This window comes from Tauraco erythrolophus, chromosome 8 (assembly GCF_009769465.1).
Source record: "Tauraco erythrolophus isolate bTauEry1 chromosome 8, bTauEry1.pri, whole genome shotgun sequence".
In the NCBI taxonomy this organism is placed as follows: Eukaryota; Metazoa; Chordata; class Aves; order Musophagiformes; family Musophagidae; genus Tauraco; species Tauraco erythrolophus.
Genome location: NC_141472.1, coordinates 1,635,823 through 1,657,225, shown reverse-complemented (window position 1 = coordinate 1,657,225; position 21,403 = coordinate 1,635,823). Strand labels below are relative to the sequence as shown.

Sequence of the window (21,403 nt, the reverse complement as noted above, 5' to 3'; positions counted from 1 at the left end):
AGGGCCTTATTTGTGCAGCAGAACTGGACATCATAAGGATCCCATGGGAACATCCACTCCTTTCCCTAGGAATACATCTCATACTGCAAAGACTCTTCAACTCCCAGCAGGGCCAGCTGTACCAGGGACGAGACCTCTCGGGAATGAAGGACAACATCACCCGATTCAAGTCAATCAAGCTGTGACAAGTTAAGTTGACCAAGGGTCACTTCCCTGGGCTTCAGCCTCCTACAGGGTATCCATTGCCATCATAAAGCCATCCAGTGGCACGAGAAAGTGAACGTGGCTTAGGGCTGCTGCCCAGCCTGCTTCTGTGAGTGCGCGGGGAAACATAAAGCAGGGTACTTAAGATGAAGTACAGAGAGAATCTAAGAGTTTTGGGAGGCTGAGCACTGCTAAGAAATAGAGGAAAAGACCCTTAGAAGAAAACAGACCGAAAGTTGAGGCCAAACTCAGAGACTGCTGAAAGGTCAGACACTGAATTCTGTACGATCTTCATTCAACCTCAACCACTTAACTTCCTCTTCCTCCCATATTCTCTTCTCTCTAAACATCTCTCGTACAATAGCACTGATAGAAGGTATAGAAAAAATTCAGACTTTGAGTTGTTTACTGTGTTCCCATCTTTGGGAAACTGCTCAAATTTTTCTTTTCTAAGTTTCAAGGTTCTAGACCAAACCCTTCCCTTTGCTAGAAAAAAGACACTTTAAAAAATCCTCACATTAGATTTTGAAAAACATTTAAAACAGAAACCACAGCTTTCATCTTCTGCATTACATACTCTGCAGATCAATAATCTCACTGGATTAATAGTAAGCAAGCAGCAGTCCTGGCTTTATATCAGAGGAAAATGGAACTCAGGACATGATTTGGAGAGTTAAATGTCATAGCAAAAGCTTGCTAATGTTCCTGCATTTAAAAGGGAAATTAAAAAAAAAAAAAGTCATTGGTGAGAGAGAAGATGCCTGGATGAAGTTTTAAGTTGTTCAAAGAAGCTAGGCAAAACAGAAATTGAGTGAAAGATGCTACCAGTTCTATGTTGGTTGACATAACCTGCCAGTTGCAAGCTTGGATGAGGTAAGAAAGGTCCCAGCCCAGCAGCCTACATCTACTTATACAATTAACTGGTCACAAGTGGATGCCTGGATACAACAGCTAACTGCCATCCCTAAAGTATCAGTAAGGATGCTTGCACAGGCTCTGATGATCTGCCTCTTTGGGAATAAACTGAGGAGTCAAACTCTAATTTCACTGGCTCTTCCCCAAACAAGGAAGGGAAAGAGTGAGGAAGACACAATGCAGAAACAAAGAGATGGAAAACACAGTAGAGGAAAGAAATACAGCAAACACAAACAGAAAAAGCAGTAGCAGCACAAAGACTGGTACCTGAGAAACTCTGGTGGCTTCTGCTAAGAAAGTCTTCATTTCCTCTTCAGTGAATACTACATTCATCGCAGACCCACTGTGAGAACGGCAAAGAAAAGAAGACAGGTCAGCTGCCCTCGTGACTTCAAGGGAGATACCAGAGTGCTAGACACCACAGCACCGGGCTGCCACCCACCTTTGTATGACAGACTAGCCAAGCAAGCTCTTCACTCAAGCCACTTGCTCCACTCTTTACTGAAAGAAAGGCAGAGCTGGTACCTGGTAAACCTCCATTACACTTTCCGGAGAAGACAGGTGACCTCCAGAACCATAACAAAGTATCAGATGAAGAACTGTGGCTGTGTAGCCTTAGCACTGCTGCCAAATCTTTCTAACCCACCCTTTAAAGCTCCCCCTAAGCTGGAAGGGACGGCTAGTCAGCCAGGTAGCCCTGCTAAGGAGCCAGACTCCCACCATACGTGCAGGCCAGCTGTGAGCTCAGGACAAAACGGATGCTTTGCTCACTTTAGCCCAATTGCTCCTCAGGGACAGATGAGGCGAGGAAAGCACAGGCCACTGGTGATGGTTTAGACAGCGTAAATGCAGATGCAAACGGGCTGTTCTTTGCCCCTCTCCTAACACCTTAGGCCTTCAAAGAGAGGCACAGCGGATACAGACTCTGTATCTGAAAGCTGCTTTGAAACCTGGCTGCCAGTAAGGTAAGAGAGGAGGATCTGGGAGAACAAGGGTTCAAAGTCTGATTCAGGTTGTTTTAAAGACAAGAATCTTTTAGAAAAGATGTTACATTGGTCAATTCTACCACTGATGTTCGGCTTCCCCTTTGCTTTGGTGGGCAAAGCCAGAGAGGCTGAGGGAGAAAATGGAAGAAAAATCTATCCCACAAAATCAGTCACTTTAGCTTAAGACAAACAGACACGAGTATCGAGGTGATTATACTTACTGGACTATCTCTTCAGCTCATGTAAATCAATAGAGTTCAATTAAATCTGTGGACCTATGTCACTTGTACCACTGGGGATGTGAGCTGGTGCACACAGTACGTAAGTGGAGGAGAAATGCATTTAGTTTTCCAAGGTAACTGGCAAATATTCAAGGCCACATCTGTTCAAAGGATGAAGTCGTCCAGCTGTGGACCTGCCACTGTTTTGCAAATAGAGGCCAGACAGTGTGCTGTGCTAGGGCTTTTCACGTTCTATTTCCTCAAGTTTTACATCCTCCAGTTTCATCTTTCTCCCAGAAGTCCCTCCTAACCTGCACAAACACCCTTTAGCAAATACATGGAAAGAGCCTATACTGAATTTAATATGAATGGAAACAACGGGCTACAAGAAGTGTTGCCTAAAAATCTGGAGAATTACATCAGCAAGAGTTTCTAACTTCTCCTCCTGATCTGAGTGCCAGTTTTTAACTTTGCTTCACATCCCCACTGAAAGCTTCAGAAACTGGATGGCAAAGTCACATTCAGCAGTCTCTTCTAAAGGATGTTTCCTTGAGAGTTGAACCTGCAAGAAACCCTTCTCCTTTTCTTCTTTTTAAGTAAAAAGTTGGAGGGGGGGGGGGGTCTCCCCTGAAAATGAACATTGTGCCTTTTTATTTTGATATGTGTCTCTCTTTCATATGAAAAGGATCCTGTCTCTAAATTATTTTCAGTTGCAATCTGTGCCCAGCAAACTGCCTCTCTATGCCTAGTCATCCAGCCATGAAGAAACTCCTCGCGAAGAAGAGTCATCATTCAGAACGCGTGAGTTTGCTGCGGGTATGCGCTGGTGTAACTTCTTCAAAAAGTCTAGCTGTTGGAAACGTGTGTCTGTTTAAGGAGAAGCAGCTGCTACAGCGTAGGGACATAAAACATGCCTGTAAGCAGAGAAGCTTGGCAAATAAGAAGTTGAATTCAAAAGCAGCGCTGTCATTTTCTGACAACAGATGCCAACCGCAATAAATGGCCTCAGCACGTTCCCTTCTGTTTTTCCTGGTGGCAACCAATCTTCTGGCTTAATTGTACAGGTAGTAGTCTCAGGAACCTTAAAGAATATCCCAGATGGTTTGTGGCTTTGGCCTTGAGATATTAAAAAAGTAATGCAGCTAAACAGACATTCTAATCATTACGTTCTACCTTTGATCCGTGCGTGATGGACATAAGGGATCCATCGGCTTCCTTTATTAGTTTGAGCAGCTGTCCCACCTGTTAAGATGGGAAGCTTTATGCCACACACACCTTGCATAGTGTTTTCCACGTCCCCTGAAATTACTCTCCCTCGTCTCAGAGAGGCTTTTGTAGTTCCTGCCCCAACTTGATGAGCTCTGATGACTGACCCTTACCTCAGAACATAGGAAGGCCTCAGCAAACATGGGTAACCCACAAAGCTTGCAAATTCAACTGCATCTCTCTAAAGAAAGGGAGGAAAAACATGCTGTGAACAAGAAAATATTTTAAAGTCGTACCAAAATTTCAGCTCTAACTGCATTTGCACTTTACTAGCCATTAAGACTGGAGGGAATGGGGGCAGAAGTCTGTCAGGGACTACAGCCTGAGCTGAAAGCAATACATGACTTCTTGGTTCCAGAGTTGTCTTCAGACATTCCCTGTTTATAGAGCTTCACCAGGAAAAAAAGAGCAGAGACAACATCTCTATTCCTTTGCAATCTCCACCTGCTAGGACAGTTTTCAAGGCCAGCAGGATAAACCAGAGTAGCCTGACAGTGGTGCTAACTTCTGCTGGGTATATACCCCATGTTGCATAAAGGTGATTTAAAGACACTTCCCTTCCAGTTTCCATCCAACTCCCAGTGAAGCTACAGCATCACTTTACAGGGATCAAAAAGTTCTTCAGTATCGGCAGTAAAAAGCTGTTAAATGTCTTTGGAATCTTGAAACGTGTCAGTAAGTCGGTCCCCGCTGAGCAGATGCTCACAGCAACCCCCAGCTGCGTCACCATTTCCCAAGCGCACACCATAACTCACCAGTGTGCTGACCGCCTTCCAGGGAGCCTGGGCCACGCGCAGCTCATCCAGAACCGCTGAGAATACGGAGCGATCTTCTGCCCGGTCAATCTGCAAAGGATTCGTGCCAAGGATCTTCACTCCGCTCTGGTGCAGCGGCACTGCCAAGTTGTTGGGAATCTGCCCGCCCACAGAAATAATGCAACCGCTGCATCCCTGTTGGCAGACAGAAAGGAGCACAGTCATGTCCAAGTTCACTTAACGGTGAAAGCTGTTACAACCAGGAATCCAATATTCAGATTACATCACTTCCCAGGTTGCTGTGAGCAAAGGCAGATCAGAATTGTGCTGACCCAGAGGCACCCAGGCTGCAAAGTGTGATTCAGAGTGTGTAGCCTCCCTAAACCAGCGATATCCTCCTTGATATCACTCAAAAACCAGCAGGAACTGGAGGTCAAAATCCCCAGTAAACCAAAGAAACCTGCAGTGTTCACGTGCCTTTCGACATCAGGCCAAGATTTCATAACTTCTGCAAGAACCACAGACTGTTACCTCGTTTCCAGGCCATGTCTAGCTGCTCCTGCTGTCCCAGTGAGGAAGCAGAGACACATGCTCCCTTGCTTTGCAGAGGAAGGGCGCTGCGCTATGGAAAAGTGACGCCCCACAACGAAACTTGAAACTCTGCCCGGTGGGGTCAGGTCTCCCTCCCATGTTCTCCCACACGTGTGAACATGGGGACCACGACTTCAAGCGAGCCCACTCCCACCTCCCTACCTTTGGACCCAGCAGCATGAACAAAGATGATGTTTTAAGTCTCTTTTTCCTTTCTCAGTCCAGCTCTTTCAAGAAAACAGCCTCTCCCAACCTCACCGTCAGAGACTTCCCGAGTAGCAGACGTTCACACAAACCTTTTTTACTACAGAGCTGCAAGGCAGTAACCCTCAACAGAGAGACAACAGGAACAACTGGAATTCTTTTTCTTTGTTGTGTTATTTGCTAAGCAAACATCCTTTCCTGGCCCCAGATGCCAGCCTTTAAGGAGTGCTGGCCTGTGTAAAGCCGAGCAGAGTCTTGTTCAACAGAGCCCAATCCATCAGACAGCCTGTGGTGGCGAATCGCTCCAGACACACTTAGCCCTTTACTTTAATTAATCCTCATTATTCCTGACTAGCTCCTCACTTCTGGTACTGCACTCAATAGTGACAAGAATTTCAGCCAAACTGTCACACGTGCTCGTTTCGACGCAAGCTATTTGCAAGTGACTCAATTCCAGAAGCAGCTGAGGCAGGACCAGTGGCACAGCATCCTCCAGCCACAATGGCACATTTCATGTTCATCACTGGGCAACCACAACATGTTAAGAGAGGAAATAATAATCAGCAAGTAACAAGAGACAAGTGAGCTCACTTGCAAACATACATCCTTCTTCAGGTGCAAATATGGGCTTTTTTTTTTTTTTTACATAGAACCCCTAATGCTTTCAGCTACAATCCAGTCTGGCGTGCAAATTTTCAGTAGTAAAAAAAGCCTTAGAGTACCTGCACTAATTATGAGGACGTGAATTATGTTTAGATTGTGTAATAATTGAGGGTAATTAAATAATGAGCACTTTACTTCCAAATTAAAGCTGGTGAAACTTTGCCCAAAGGAGAATCAGGCCCACAGTACAGCTGTGGTGAAGGGCTCTCTTGAACCAGACGTGTTTTACACAGTGTAGCCCACCTCTAACAAACGAGCGACAGAAATCAAGCGATCCATGGTTTGGCTCCATCTTTTAAGAGTATCAATGCTCTTTTAATTAACAAGTGTGTTTTTCCTGAAGAAGGTTAGCCTCACTGGCCTTCCTGGAAGAGGAACTTCTTAATGAGGGATTTAAAGGGATTTAGAGCAGCAGATCTGTAAGCTGAGAGCAGGATGGACTAGAAGCAACTGAGAAAAAGCAGATGATAAATGCCAGCACAAGCCCTGCTCAACTTTAATGTGGTTAATTTCATACCATAATAAAAAGCCACTAAAAAAGTCTGGCATTTAAGCAGCACTTATTATCCCAAGGTCTGCAAGATTATTATTTGCTGCTAAATATACAGTGCTGGAGTTTTGTTGGGTTTTGTTGTGTTTTTTTTTTCCTTTTCACCATGCAGTCACTCATGGGATGACACGCTGCTGCTGGCCAACAGCAACTATCTGAAAGAGCTTAGGGCAGGGAGGGGAAAATGCCTCATTAGTAGAGGGTGGAGCAAGGACAGAGGATGTTTTGTGCCCACAGGGGTTTGTCTCATGACATCGGAGCTTGCCATCTCCAACTCAGAAGAAAATTCCATTCCTTACTGCTTCCAGACCTATCCAAAATACAGTACTTACCTCTAGTCCCTGGATCCCTTATTATCCCACACGGACAAGAACCAGACAGTGAATAAATAAAGCAAACCCCTTCTTGCAGCTTCAATGTTTCCTGTTTGATAACAAGCCAACCTACCTTTGCTGCCAAGGTCAAGCACCTTAATCTATCCTCAACAGATGTGAAATGCGACTGTCCCAGCTAACGGCTTCTCTTTGGCTGCCACTTATTCCTTCCTTTAAAACCACTCGAGCCACTGAGCCTGTAAAATCTAAACACTGCCTCCATCAAAGTTGGGATGGCGCTGGGGACTCCAGCCCCAAGGAGGCTTATTCAAGCAGATAGCAAAGAATCACATACTCATTTTTACTCAAAAAGAACCACAAATCCAGAACCAGCTGCTGCTGACTTCTTCCTTTAAAATTCTGCTGTTATTTCCCAAAGCCTGCTTCTCACCCAAAGCCTGCTGCCCTGCTAGGGAACAGGACTGCTCCACTGAGGAATGTGGGCAGACAGAAACGGACTCCACTGCATATCACTCTGTCATCAGCCATATTTTAATTATAAGGAAAATGAACAACATCCTGGCCACCAGATATCTTTAAAATACACACTACACATAATCAGGTGAAAGATGCCTAGAGAGAATTATTTTCCCCTTTATAACAAAAATCACACTTTTTATTCCTACCTTGCTTTTATGTCATTAGTAATAGAGTTGGGTTATCTTTTTCCCTGAGTTTGAAAACAAATTAGACCGTTAAAATTGTACCTAAGAGCCTCCTTTAGTTTTATGAATTGTTTCAGAATGATCCTAGAAACTGAAAAAGAATCAGAAGAGGCCCTCAAGCAGAGAGAGATTAAAATAAAAAGGGAACATCATCTCTGGAAACAAAAAGAGAATAAATCTGAAGGAAAGGATTTTTTTTTTTTCTTTTAAATTATTGTCCTCATAGAGTACCACCTAACTTTGCACCTTGGCAGTAAATGAAGCTTCCCTCCAAAGCACGGCTCTGTTGTGCAGAGCTGTCTCTGGTGAGTCAGAGCAGCTGTGAATGCCAACTGGAGAGGGAGAGGGAGAGGAAGAGGAGGGACAGCTGAGGACGTCCCTGGGACAGGACTGTGTGAAGCTCAGAGCTCTTGGTAGGCAAGTTGCAGCCCCCTCAGTCTCACTGGTAGCCCCGTTCCTCAACGTGGCCTGATGTGTCCAATCAGAAAAACTGCGACAGGTCAGTGCACCTATTTATTTGAGCTTAATCCTTGGCCAAGGTCTGCTGCTGAGCTTAACATCGTTTAGGGACTTGATGTGTCATCTCTACTGGGGGTAAAGGGTTGTGTCCACTGTTTGCTGATGGTTTTTCCTCCGGTTTGCCAATGATCCGGGACTTTCCAGTGTTGGCCACTGTTCGTTGCACGTTGGAACACTAGAGGAGGCTAATGAGCAGGAGAGTTTCAAAGATCGGTCTGAAACCATGGCGTTATTCACGCTTTGCATATGAAGCTGGGAGAGATGGTTATCTGAAGGGGTAGGTGAGGGATCTCAGAATCACATCCTGAATTTTTAACTCGATCGTTTCCTTAAGGACTGACTTCCAACTGCGTTTGCCTGAGGAAGTCTACTGTTAACAGGATATTAGCATTTGGCTCACTCGTGTTTTAAAAAATGGCATACAGCAAATAATATATTTTAGACTGCCGGAGGTCTGGAGTCTGTCCCCAGGTCTGCCTACGTCCTTGTGCACGACTGTGCAGGCTCTCTACTCCTCAGACTCACTTTCCTTAATTGCAAATTAGGCTTAATGTTACCGTTACCTTTTGCCACTGCTTAAGAAAAGCGTTCTAAAACAGCTGAGTATTTATTATTCATCTCAGGATTTATGGACAACACAACTCTAACTCTGGATGTTTAGGCTCAGACCCTGGTGGCTTTAATACCTCCAGAGCAAACATCAAATTGGTGGTTTTCACACCCAAGTCAGAGTAGCAGAATCCTCTGCAAACTCCCAGCATCTCTCTTCTCCCCCTCTTTATTCTTACCACCTCAGCTCCTTCTGCCTCCTCCCTGCCCTCTCTCCTCTCACCATCACTTTTTGGTTTACTTCACCAGCAGGACAGGCCGAAAACACACCCAGAAGCATGAGCACAGCCCAGCTGATGAGCACGGCTGGCTGAGCTGGGGAAATTGCCAACAGAGGGTTCTTCCCCTTCAGCTCTGGGTACCCACAGGATGCTGCTATGAGACCTTGAGATCTGCAACACCTCCCATCGACCTCACCAAGCTCTGCTGTGACAAGCAGGATAATGCAAGTTTCAATATGCATGCATTATTCTTTTCACATATTTTTCTCACCCGATTGCTAATTACCAGCACTATATGTTTAAATGAGTACTTGCTCCCTCATCACCTACCTCTACCTTCTCTTTGATCCTGCAGTAATTAGATGCTGTGTTTCATCAGTGTTATTTGTCTGACAAACTGTTACACCAGTCTCCTCCACGCCCCAAGTTCAGAAGTGTAGTTTTGCTTAAGTAAACAAGAGTTCAATGCTTACAGAGCTAAGCCTCATGGAAAATCCCAAAGCATTCAAAAAAAAAAAAAAATCAGCCTTTAAGACTCCAGAGAGCCACCAGAGTCTTTTGGCCTATCCTAAATCTCTGCTTTCCAGTAACAGCCTCTGTTTTTATGAAAATTTGAAGAGGAGGTAAAACAACATGTATGAATAGGGAAGTATGAACATGCAATCTAAAAATGGCCCTAGACAGTATTTTGCAAATGGTTTACGAACAGAGCCTAGAGACTGGGACTTGAGTTCTGATGTGCTTTTGCTTGGTTCCAAATTTGGGAATGGTCAAAACGTAGCCAGGTTATAAAACCATTTTATAAACTTGCACCAAATTCATTCACAAGGCAGATGAGCTGAAATCATCATATACTGGAAAAAAGAGCCAAGAAAAATCATAAAGTTTAACGTGACCTGGGTTCTGCAAAGTTGCTTCAGCAAGTTACGTGAACGGAATTTCAGCAACTCACACTGAATTTCAAGTTCCTGTAAGCACCTTTGAAAGCCTCAGCCACAAATCCAAGATGAGTGTGTTGCCAGTTAGAAATCAACATTTTCCATATTGGGAACAACAGTTAAATTATATATCCTCCCATTACCAAACCTGTCTCCATTTCTTAGTATCAGCACTGCTGAACATTTGAAAATAACAGGCAAGTGCAATGTCTGGGTCAGGAGCTGGAACATGTTTTAGTTGGATGGCAATTCCAGTGCCTCTTCCTGACCTGCCTGCACGCTGGAGCACGCCCACCACACTGCCACTGCATTGCAAGGCCAAGACTGCAAGCTCCTGAGCACACGTTCATCTTCTACTGCTTCATGGGGAGTACTTGTGCTTAAAGCCAAGGATATGCTTAAGTGCTAAAGCTCAGCTCCGCAAGGGCACAGCAATTTGTGCAATAAATGACTGTGCAGCAAATTAAATCTGCTTGTAAATATTGCACAATATGGCATCTTGCAAAATAATTTCATATTTATTTGGCATTCGTTATTGAGCAGTCTGCTAGGAACATCAACGATGTGTAAAATGCAACATTGGGAGCCAAAGCAAACAGCTTTTGCTAGCAAGCTCTCCCCCCTGGCCCCCAGCTGCTCCGCCAAAGCAAGCTAGTGACATGAATTTTGAGAAGTTTGGTTCGCTTCGTGGCTTTTTATTGTGCTTCTGCTTTTCTTTACCTCATATTGGTAGATGTCCAGGATCCTTTCCAATGACAGCTCCTCAAAGTACAGTCTGTCACACTCATCAAAATCTGTGCTCACTGTCTCCGGGTTGCAATTCACGACGACGGTCTTGTTGCCAAGCTGACGCAGCGTGCGGATACTGGAGACAGCACACCAATCAAACTCCACGCTGCTGCCTGCCAGGAGACAGAAAAGTGGGCAAGGAAAGGAAAGATGCAGAGAAGAAAACATAAACAGGCGTTCTCAGCACTTGAGCTTAAAAAAGAAGAAGAAAAAAAACCAGCATTGCCTCCTGTCAGCTCAGAGCAAGAAATCTAATTGTCCGTCCGTGGAAACTAATGATCCACAAACACGAGCCTCCAGGCACAACAGGTAAGTTGGCTCAGCTGCTCGGGAGCGACAGGCCTCTGGAACACGTCTGTCATCCTGCTCTCATAAACATGTCTGCTCTTGCTGCCCATCCAGCTACTGCTCCCTCCCAACCAACATGCTTTGAGATAAACTCCAGAGGCAGAAGCTTAGAGGTGACGAAACTGAATACTCGTTGTTATAAGGCAGAGCAGTTTACTCCAGGAAACACGAAGCATTTGAACAGACGTGCTTTAAAAACCAGAAGACTGAAGTGGTTTTTGACTTCCAGAAGAACAGAGCATGGCTAACCCAACAACAGAAAAATTCCAACTCAGTGGGTTTGACCTTCCTATGTGCTGACTCTAGATCAGGCAAATCAGGAGAACATCGCTTTTAGAGCCACTCTTTGATCCTTTCATCTTGGTTTAAAGGCCACAGTGACTATGGCAACACTGTGGGGTAAGAACATCCTACTGCCTTGAGCCCTGAGTAAGCACTGGGGCCACCCCTAAAGGAAAGAGGCACAGAGGGAGTCACCTGGTGCTCGGGTGAGCACCACAACTTGGTGCTTCGTCTCGAGCAAGCTGCAAGACTTGGGACTTTGGCAACACTGCAGGCTTCAGGCAACACTGGAGTCCAGACTTAGACTAACAGCTACTGTGCCATAAATTCCTATGCTCAAATATCTAAGGGGGGTACCATAAACAGAGAATGATGCCTATTAAAAAACTATCATTAAATGGTTATGCTTACAGACTACAGGAAAACCTTGGCCTCATCATGATGTGTTCACGACCATTACATGATCGTTAACCACTGATATCATTATTTTTATATATAACTGTGTGACAAGATACATTGGAAATTCAGGCTGTGCTTAATTGCTGCCTTCATCACCTAGTCACAAACAGATGGCTGCCACAGGTCACTCACTGATGGGCACACAATTTATTTCCCTACTTCTGTCAAACAGGAACCTCAGAACATGTCTAGGTCTCACCTAAAATTCCACAAAAAAGAGAAGGAAATCAAATCTGAAATTGATGTTTCCCAGAAAGGTCACCAGATGTTTATTCACTTTTTGTATTTCCCTTCCATTATTAGGTATTCTTACACAAATAAGAAACCTCAACTTTGGGACACAATGGTCAGCTGGAGTCCCCATGTGACTGCTTCAGACACAACCTGGGAAAACATCTGAACACTTCCAAGTGTATTCCTGACACATCCAGTAATGGTCATGTCCGAACAGCGGGAAAAGGGAAGACAGCAAATAATGACTAATGCTAGCAAAGACTGTTGCAACATGACCAGACACTGCTCCTCTGCAGATAATTACTGCATATACAGGCATGGTTGTGAACTCACTTTCAGGTTTCAATCATGGTAAATCTACGTGCACACCTTAAAATTTACGGAGCACTCTGTTGGTCCGTGCAGTTGGTGGTATAGCTCATTTATACTGCTTTCAGGGCTGACTTTCACACAAAAACCACTCCCTCCCAGGACAGGAGATAACTTTCCTGGCAGCAAGTGAAGAGCAAGTCGCCTTGAACATCTGAGCAATACTCCCACGGAGCACAGGTCACGCCGCAGCTCGGGCTCTCAGGGAGCCAGAGGCCTTTGCATGTGCGTGAGAGGGGTGTCAAAGCAAGCTCTGGAGCTCAAGGGTGTGCAGCTGTACCAATTCACATCATGTTTCTGTTTGGTGTACTAGCTAACAAGAAAACTTCAAAAAAAAAAAAGACACTTCAATCTGGATAATATTTTTTTAAATACAGAATATAGCATGACTTTTGAAACAACCTCACACTTCCTCTAAATAATTTTCTTTGCAAAAGTGTCAATATATGCAAGATTTTCCTGTAATATATTTCAAAATATTTTCAATTAAAATTCGTCAGGTTGTATTTTTTAACCTAAAACTCAGTTTTCACAAAAGAAATAATAATCTTGTTTTACAAAAGAAAGAAAAAGTGACATCATGTGTTTAACTTCCATTCAAATAATTTAGCCCTTTTCTGCCCTGTTCCTGTTCTGTATACGTAAATCCACAGGGAACACTAAGTTGATCCCACTGAATTAGGATTACAGTTCTGAAAGCATAGAGGAGAAGCACACTACTTACTTGCCTTCAAAGGATAACAAAAGAAAAAAAAAAATCAACTTGGCTATTGCACCTAGGAAAAAAAGAATCTTTTAGAGGTGCAAGTAATGGTTTCCTTTAGCAGACTTTATTTAGTTGCAACCTCTTCCAAAGATTGTCTTGGTCTTCCCTGTTCTGCAGCGTTGGTTAGACCAAGACCAGACCTGCATGGCTAATCTAAGCAATGAGGAGCTTTAGGTGAAGGGTGCAACGTGCATTCACACACATTCGACCCAACTATTAAACAGCACTGCCACCCTTTCCACGTTCATTTTTTGCAACCATGCTACGCAGTATGTTGACTGGCAGGGGCATTCACACACAAAAAAAAGCACAATCGTGCAGTGTTCCTCCTGATTTCACTCATCTCAATGTCCACCCTGGAAACTGAGCTCAAAAAGACACATCCTACAAACAGCAACAGGAGCGTGGCACGTGACCTGTCCATCCAAGCAAAACAAAGAGATGCGGTTCTAAACTTCAGCTTTCGGAAACCGTCACCGCTACTTGTGAGATACGGAGTAAAAATATTTCTGAATAACAAGCAATTCTTTTTTTTCTTGTCAATAATTGCAAGCTATTTGGAAAGATCCCTGAAAATAAAAACTGGAAGTCATCATATAAAGAATTCAGCAGTCTGTCTACCCAATACTCATAGCTATGAGGAAGCTCTTATGCTGCATAATCATCTGAGTGGGCTGGAAAAACAGCATGCAGAGAATTGCTTATGCAAAAGCAGTTGAAGATATCAAAATATTTTCATAGTCACCTATACTTACACCAGTAAAACGCACAGTATATAACAATATAGCCATGAGCTGGCAGCAAACATAGGAGGCAGGTGTGGCAGCAACAAACTTCTACACAAGGTACCACCTTAACGTGTGCAAAAAGTAAGATTTAAAAAATTCCCTAAAACTTTGTGGAAATCACAACTAAGTGACAAATGAAAAGTAATAAAATCCTCCTTTTTTTTCCAGGGTGTGAAATGAAGTCTCCAAGCAAGTGTAAAAGGCAAACCTTGTGTTAGGAATTGATGTCCTGTGCACCGTGCTCTGGAGGGTTTTGTCACCATATGAGAAGAGGAACAAATGAACCACAAGAATATCCAAAGAAGGCTCGAGGGTGTGAGGAGAACAGAGGAGTTGTAAGAAAGATTTACCTATATGATACGGTCCACAGCCCAACACCATCACTCCACAGTCATCAAATTTTACATCGTGTTCCTGAAAAAGGAGGGACAAAAGTCATTAGGATCTGTACTCCACAGCACCTAACTCCGTGCTTTCAGAATAAACAGCTTCTGGTTCTCAGCCCATATCCAACAGTCCGACCCTCAGGACTCAAGTCTGATCTCGTTTACTGCAGTGCAAATCAAGTGCCACTCTACTGGAATCAGAGGTGCTGCACCCAAACCAACGGAGACACAGCACCTCTGATTTGGCTCTTCCAGCTGCCTGAGGAGCTGTTGTCCTGGTTTCAGCTGGGAATGCCAGGATGAGACGAGTGAAACATGAGTTCTGCATTCCCAGCACCTGACCTGTGACAGAGGATGCAAGTACAGGTGATGCAGGACAGGATCATAACAACACAGGGGCATTAACACTAAATGCACTGGATCAGTATTTGAGCAAGAGAATGTTCCAGGCCTGCTGTAAGGAGATTATAGATAACAGCATCCAAAATAATTGGACATAGTAATAACTGAGACATCTGCAAGATCTCCAGAAAGAATGCAGAATAGGGGAAAGAGATCAAACCAGGCAGCAATGAGGCTGCTGTTTCTGCACGTGCCTACCTGCCCGTTGTAGGTGACGTAGAGGTAATTAGTTACCGCTGGGTATTCTGCTGCCAGTGTGTCGATCTGTACAGGGAAGAAGAGGAGGGATTGCGACTTGCCCAGTGCAAGATCTTTCTTACATGCAGCTGTTTCAGGGTTTTTCTTTTCCCTCTTTCCTTTTCTACTACTATTTCTGTCCTATTATTTTCCTATCATGTCTTTCCTCAAAAGGAGGGGATCTGAACCGTTATATTCTGGCAACACAGCACATGCCTGGCCTTCCCCTTAGACCTTACAAGTTCAGCCAGCAGGAGAGTCTACCATCTCTTTCTAAGCTGTAGTTTTAGCTCCACATCTCTTTGGTAAAACAGCTCCACAACCTGGGAACTTTCATTCTCTAGTTAGTTTGGCAGCATTAATTACACAGATCTCCATTCCTCCAGGTCTCCTGTCTTCTTTAGCTGTTCCACCTGGGATCTTCACTCTATACTCTTGACCCCATCTTACTCCCATGCTGAACACAAGCGTGCACACAATATCACTTTGAGATTATGCCAAGCAGCAGCCAGCAGTGCAAGCACTACTTATTTATGTTACAATATAACTCGTGCTTTGATAATTAAATGGTACACAAAGCAAGAGTGATTTTCGACCACTCCTTATATGTAGTTTTCAACAGTTTCTTGAGTAATTAGTCAGCAGAGAGTCCAGAAGAATAATTTGCCTACTGGGCTGCTCACAAACGATTTACATCAACTACTTATTGCATGTTACACGTGGTAACTAGTTCATCCAGGTCACCAGCAATTGCTGAAGTTCCCTGAATGAACAGCTGAAACATTTCTACACAGAATACTGAACAGGGAACAATATTAAAGCAGTCTTGACACAAATTTTTACACGCTGTACCATTTAAAAATCTGTCCAGGTATTTTCAGGAATCCCCACTGGCTGTCCAAACGCTTGCGAATAATGAAGAACGTGACCTTACGTCATCAGCACGATGTAAGTGTCTGCTGCTCGTTACTGCTGCTCACACTGCAACTTGTACTTCATGGCTCAAGGAGAAACAAATGCTTTCGAGCCACAAATGCAGGTGTAAGTAGAATGACCTTATTAAGAGTACCTTGGCACTCAAATCAATCCAGTGCTGCAGTGCCATATGCAGCTGAAAGAACACAGTGCAAGGCCAAGCACGTTTCTGGGGGCCAGGTGAGGACACCGAAGGAAAACAGCAGCTGGGGAACAGAAGGAGGTTTGGGACCTGGAATTGGGCCTGAGGATACAGACGGGCTCTTTCAGAAACATTCAGTAGTTTGGTTTGGTTCCCCCCCACTTTAAGGACAAAAATACAGCTGGTGGCAGTTTAATACCAAGACACCTTAAAGACCACAGCAGAACACCTAGCAAGCACTCCTGACACTGCCATGAATACTAGATGAACTCATTACGCTGGTGCTATCACAATGAATAGCAAATGAACCCATAACAGCAGCACACTTCGAAGAAAGTATTACCCTGTAAAAAGTTACTACAAGAGAAAAGACATAGTAGGCTTTTCATGGTCACTCCATGGTGGGCCAGCATTCTCAGCCTTTTCCTGAAGCCAGATAGCTGCTTTTCCCCCTGAGTCACACGGAATATGAACAAGAGTATTCTGAGTCTCTCCTCAGGGATGTTCATGTCATTACATTGGTGCCTGCAGTGCAGAAGTAACAGCTATGTGGGTGAAATTTATTCTCCTCTATTATCAGTGTCAAAACTCCCATGGATGTTAACAGAGTCAGGGGTTCCACTTTGCTTACCTCAGCTGTTTCTAAGGACATGGAGGTCTCCTGCTCCTTGCAGTCATGGAAGCCCTCACCACGAACAGCCACGTTTCTCACATACCTGTTTCACCCAGGGCACTATGTTCTTCCTCAGTCTCAGCTGGCGGCACCGGACTTCGGTCAGCCTCAGGCATTTCCCAATCTGCTTGTCTGAGAACCCGATCTGTTTGGCTCTCCTCAGTGTCTCTTCTGGAACGCTTTCACTGGGATTAAATAAGAAAAACACCTCTGCATGAGGCTTTACAGGAATTCTTAGAAGATACATGAGTGCTTGTGTCTTCCATACTGCATGGAGTTGCTACAGGATCATGCACATAAAGGCAAGAACAGGAAGATGACCCAGCCAAGCTACACAATCCTCATACAAAAAAAGACCTTTTTTGCACTGGATGCTCCCCACAAACACCTGTAAGGGAAAGTCTACAGGCAGACTGCTGGTGCTAGGAAGTGAAACACTTTCTTTCCTTGCATTTTTGAGGTAAGAATGAGTGACTGATGACGAGGTCCTTCATCTCCCAGGCAGCATTCTCCATGCAGCCAGTACAAGGTCACTGTATCCACAACAACTGTACGGTCATTTACCATTACAGCCTCCACGGAGGACTTGCAGTGATTCCTCTCTTGGATTCAGTATCCCCACATCTCCATGTCCAAACCTTAACTCAATCTCTCCCTTACGTTCCTCCTCCCAGTCTAAATTTTAAAATATTGGCCTCACCAGACTGGGCTGGATCAATAATTATGTATGTACTCGCATCTCCTGCCTCTTGTCACAGCTGCCAACTCCACACAAAGGCACGAAATTCCTGAAGCTCTGGGACAAGCCGTTCAGAGGCACAACTGTCCCATGACCCTGCTGAGCTGGGGGACGACTTGCCTCAGTACACTACAATTCGTCCCAAACGAGCCCTTCTTTCTGTCTTTGAGGATGCTCTGTCTACCTCCAGAAACGGCCAGCCTTTTGAAAAAGCATCTGCCTTCAGAGATACATAGTAGGAACGACCTTCAGAAGCTCACACGCAAGGTAGATTTTTCCTTCTGACAGTCTCAACTACACTTTTTTTCCGTATCATTTGTGCTGCTTCTTGCACTACGAAAACGAGGAGAGAGTGATAGACAGATAAAGCAGGGGCACCTTTTTTTATATCATATTTGCAATCAGGGTCTCTCCACACTTCCATACGTTCTTGTTCTCCTGGTTTTGCTTTTCAGGAGCCCTAGCTTTTGCTGCTTGTTTCAAATGCATTGCTTTCCTCGGCCATCTCTGCAGCTCAACAGTTTCTTGCCCATTTTGCTTTTGATTTTTTCATCTTCTCCATTCCCCCTTCATGCACTCCACTTTCTTCTCTCCCACATTATCTTTGTTCCACTTTATTTTGACTCCACCTATAGCCTTTATAGTCTCTGCCTGTCTCTGTTTCTAAGCTACCTTTTCTAACCTTAGCTTTTGCAAAAACATAAAAAAGCCTATGTATTTTTATCAGCACGTCGGCTTTTCATCTTCATTGCCAAGAGCATCCTTGCCTGCCCAATAAATCAATATTTTATGAGCAAGCAAGCTCTGAACCAGGAAAAAGGAAATGATTAACAAACAAGCAATTTTCCTAAATCAGAGCTTTTGAGTTATGTCCTTTGCTTGATGGTATTTTTAAATAAACAGTATTATGCTATTTGAGTGGGAGGAGAAGGGTAAGGCCGCTTTATTGGAATGTGTCAGGAAGCTGAAGCATGAGAGTCATTGGATTGGATTTTCCACTGTGGCTTAGGCACAGAGCAGCTCTGCTGCCCTCGCTGAAGCCAGGCTAGCGTAAAACAGGTGAGAGTCACAGAAATGTCAAACCAGCTGTTCTGAGAGCAGAACTGGGGACCAGAAACTTTTGGATTCAGATCCCTGGGTAGAAAGGTTTTCCTCTTTGAATTCCCCAATGCCACTTCTCCTTCCCCTGCAATGCAAGAACAGAGTGCTCCACCTGCCTGCAATAGCACAGCAGACAGCTAGCGAGGATTTGCAGAAAGGGAAGGCTCACCTTAACTACCACACTCCTCCGCGCTCGCTGTGTCCCAGCCTGGCACTAACAACCAGCCTGCTCTGCCCTCACGGGACTCCAGGCAGGAGTCTCACCTACAGCCTTGATCTTCTCCACAACCCTCCACCACATCACCCTTCTTATTTCAGCGATCCTGATCCTCCTCCTGTGTCAGAAACAGTTCTGCCTGATCCAGCAGGCTGAGCTTCCCAGGTTTTGGGTTTACTTCTGGGTGCAGAAAGACTTCCCAAAATAAGACTCACTTCGCAGCACCGCAGTACGTTAAAGCTTGCGGTTCCCATGCACTAACGCCTCCACCACAAAACTCCTCTGCTTCTGCTCAGTCCTTTCTACTTTCTGATCTCAGCTCCAAGGCAGGACTTCTTGCACACACTGTGAATTCCAGCACTGAAGGCATGGATGGGTGCTCAAGAGGGGGAAGCACAGTAAGCAAAATCTGCCAATTCTCTTGCGAAACAGATGCTAGCTGTCGCCAGCTATTAAGAACGCAGCCACGTTAGATTTCTCTCCCAGATTCAGCATTCCCTGAGTATGAGCAAGCAGACCTGATGACCCCAAGAAAATGAGCTTGTTTCAGTGCAGTTTACTCCCTTGCTCTCCTTCCCTTCTGCCTCAGAAACACACATAGCTGGCTGTCATTTGATTACTGACAGAGAAAGAAAATTGCCTTCATTTGCAGCTTGTTTCAATTCAGTTTTTGTATCTCATTATAACAATATCATTCATCGCCAAAGCCCCCCCCAGCAGGGTGGGTAGAAGAGAAGCAGTGATTATTTGGCAATGTGATCCATTTGCCTTGGACTAGCAGCTTAAATTAGGTTAGGACACTTACTAATCCATTCAAAAAAGTAACCAATTTTGTATAGGACAACCAGTATGCAAGAGAAAAGCTGAGTACCTAAAGGGGAAATGAAACTGCATGTTTTTTCCTCTGCTCCTTCCAATGTATGGTAAAGAAAAGAGATGTAGCTCTCAGTGTGGCTAGTAAGAAAGATATTGTCACAGAAAACTGGAAAGAGTCAAACACTCAGCAGTGCTGCTTTCCAAGCTCTTGGAACCAGAATCTGCCAGGAGATGAGAAACTGCCAAAACGCAGCTCCCAGGACTCCGAAGGCACAACCAGAAGAAGGAGCAGGCAGAGTAAGCCAGCAGAATTGCTCCACCACGTTCACAGGGAATGGGATCAGAGAGCTGCAAACACTCAGCACTGGCATGGAAATCAGGCTGCCTCTCTTCATGCACTGGACACACGTCTTCATACCTGGATAATTTCCTTTTACTAATAAGGGTAATGTTTAGCATTTATCTCTCAGCTTCCATGGAAAGAATATAAAGAAACATGCAAACAGTATGGTAGGGTGATACTTATCTTACAGATAGCAAAACTGAGACACGCGGAGGTTAGGGGGTGATGATTTTTAAGATCCAGCATTCCCACTGCCTTTGCTTAAAGACAGCCCTTTAGACTTGCTGGAGACACTAAAGCCAGCAAAAGCACAATCAGGCTGATCTCTTGGAACGCTTGAGTGCAAATAACCCTTCCAAGAGCTCACCAGAAATCCAGCACTAAAAAAAGAAGAAAAACATTCTCTGTTCTGGCTATTCCCAAACACATGACCGAGTCCTACATCACTGCCTCCCACTTTCCCCTGGAGCATCACTTACTTTACAAACACAAAGCAAAAAGTCTTCCAAAGATTAAACTCCCTTGTTGGTTTATAATCAATTCCGAAACAAGGGAAGATTTAGTAGCCATGATTCTAGACTCCAAAAACGCTCCTTTTTCCTAACATTCGCCTTTGCAAAATGACAGACATAAGTTTTAGAGCTTCAAAACCAGACGATTAGACTTTTGCACACTGCCACAATCATTCAGTGGCTGTTCACTTCCTTGGAAAGCTAATGTCCCCTGCACATTTTGCAGTATAGAAACAATAAAAGCCTTTCCCAAACCTTGCTTGTGCCTCCGTTTCAGCTTCCAGTGTTGATTTGTTGTTGCTTTTTGTTTAAAATTCTACCCCGTCATCTTTGGAACACCAACCACTCACTCCTTCAATAATAAACGATAAAAGGACGTGGAGTAAATTCCCCTTAATGAGGAAATTTTCACCTGGCACAGAGGACCTGGGGAAATCTATTAAGTGACAGGAGGAACGCTGGCAGCATTGCAATTACCAGGAGAGCCTGCTCGCTCCAGCACGGCCCTCTCTTCCACTTGACTGGCTTTCATCTGATCCACCAGTTTAGGAGCAACGCTAAATTCACGCGGCGGCAGAAAGCCCCCGCTTGACATGGTAAGAAGCACTCTTTTTCCTGCCTCCCAAATCAGGCTCTGCTTCATTTTAGGTATGTTGTCAAGTTTATGTCCATCCACATATGGCTTAGGTGCATGTGAGTGGTTCTTGATCAAAAGGATCAGGAATATTTTGTGAACCAAGGGCCAAAGCCTGAGCTGGAAGCATTTGGGACACCGCTACTGCATCCGTTAACATCTTCCCTGTAAGCCCACAGGCTCACCCCTGCAGGTCACCTCTGCTTTATCTCAGCAGCTGTTCATGTGGCTTGGACACACACTGAGGGGCTGCAAAGATGAGCACACTCTGGCTCAGCCCACCAGTCTTGAACTCAGGTCCTCCTAAATCTGGGGAGGCAGGATTTAAGCCCAGACTACGGCTTCTCTACAGCAAGCAAAGTGGACCGACAGTAAGGTGCACTGCAACCAAAATGCTTAATGCCCAGCCCTAAGAGAGCTCTTCCTTTCTCAGTAGTCGTAGACCTGGCGGGTTCCAAAAGCCTACTTGATTTCAGGCTGGATTATGCACAAAGACATATTCTTCCTGTT

General features: G+C 44.6%; 1 protein-coding gene across 1 annotated transcript in view; it reads right to left on the bottom strand.

Annotated features, from left to right (window-relative positions):
* CPS1 (carbamoyl-phosphate synthase 1) overlaps positions 1 to 21,403 on the bottom strand; it is a 93,014-nt gene that overhangs the window by 19,221 nt on the left and 52,390 nt on the right. Inside the window, exons 23-29 of the mRNA XM_086615536.1 lie at positions 16,575 to 16,716; positions 14,703 to 14,768; positions 14,067 to 14,130; positions 10,402 to 10,583; positions 4,348 to 4,542; positions 3,706 to 3,773; positions 1,387 to 1,462 (exon numbers count right to left, since the gene is read on the bottom strand). Of these exons, the coding sequence (XP_086471662.1) occupies positions 1,387 to 1,462; positions 3,706 to 3,773; positions 4,348 to 4,542; positions 10,402 to 10,583; positions 14,067 to 14,130; positions 14,703 to 14,768; positions 16,575 to 16,716 (793 nt within the window). The remainder of the gene's footprint in view (positions 1 to 1,386; positions 1,463 to 3,705; positions 3,774 to 4,347; positions 4,543 to 10,401; positions 10,584 to 14,066; positions 14,131 to 14,702; positions 14,769 to 16,574; positions 16,717 to 21,403) is intronic.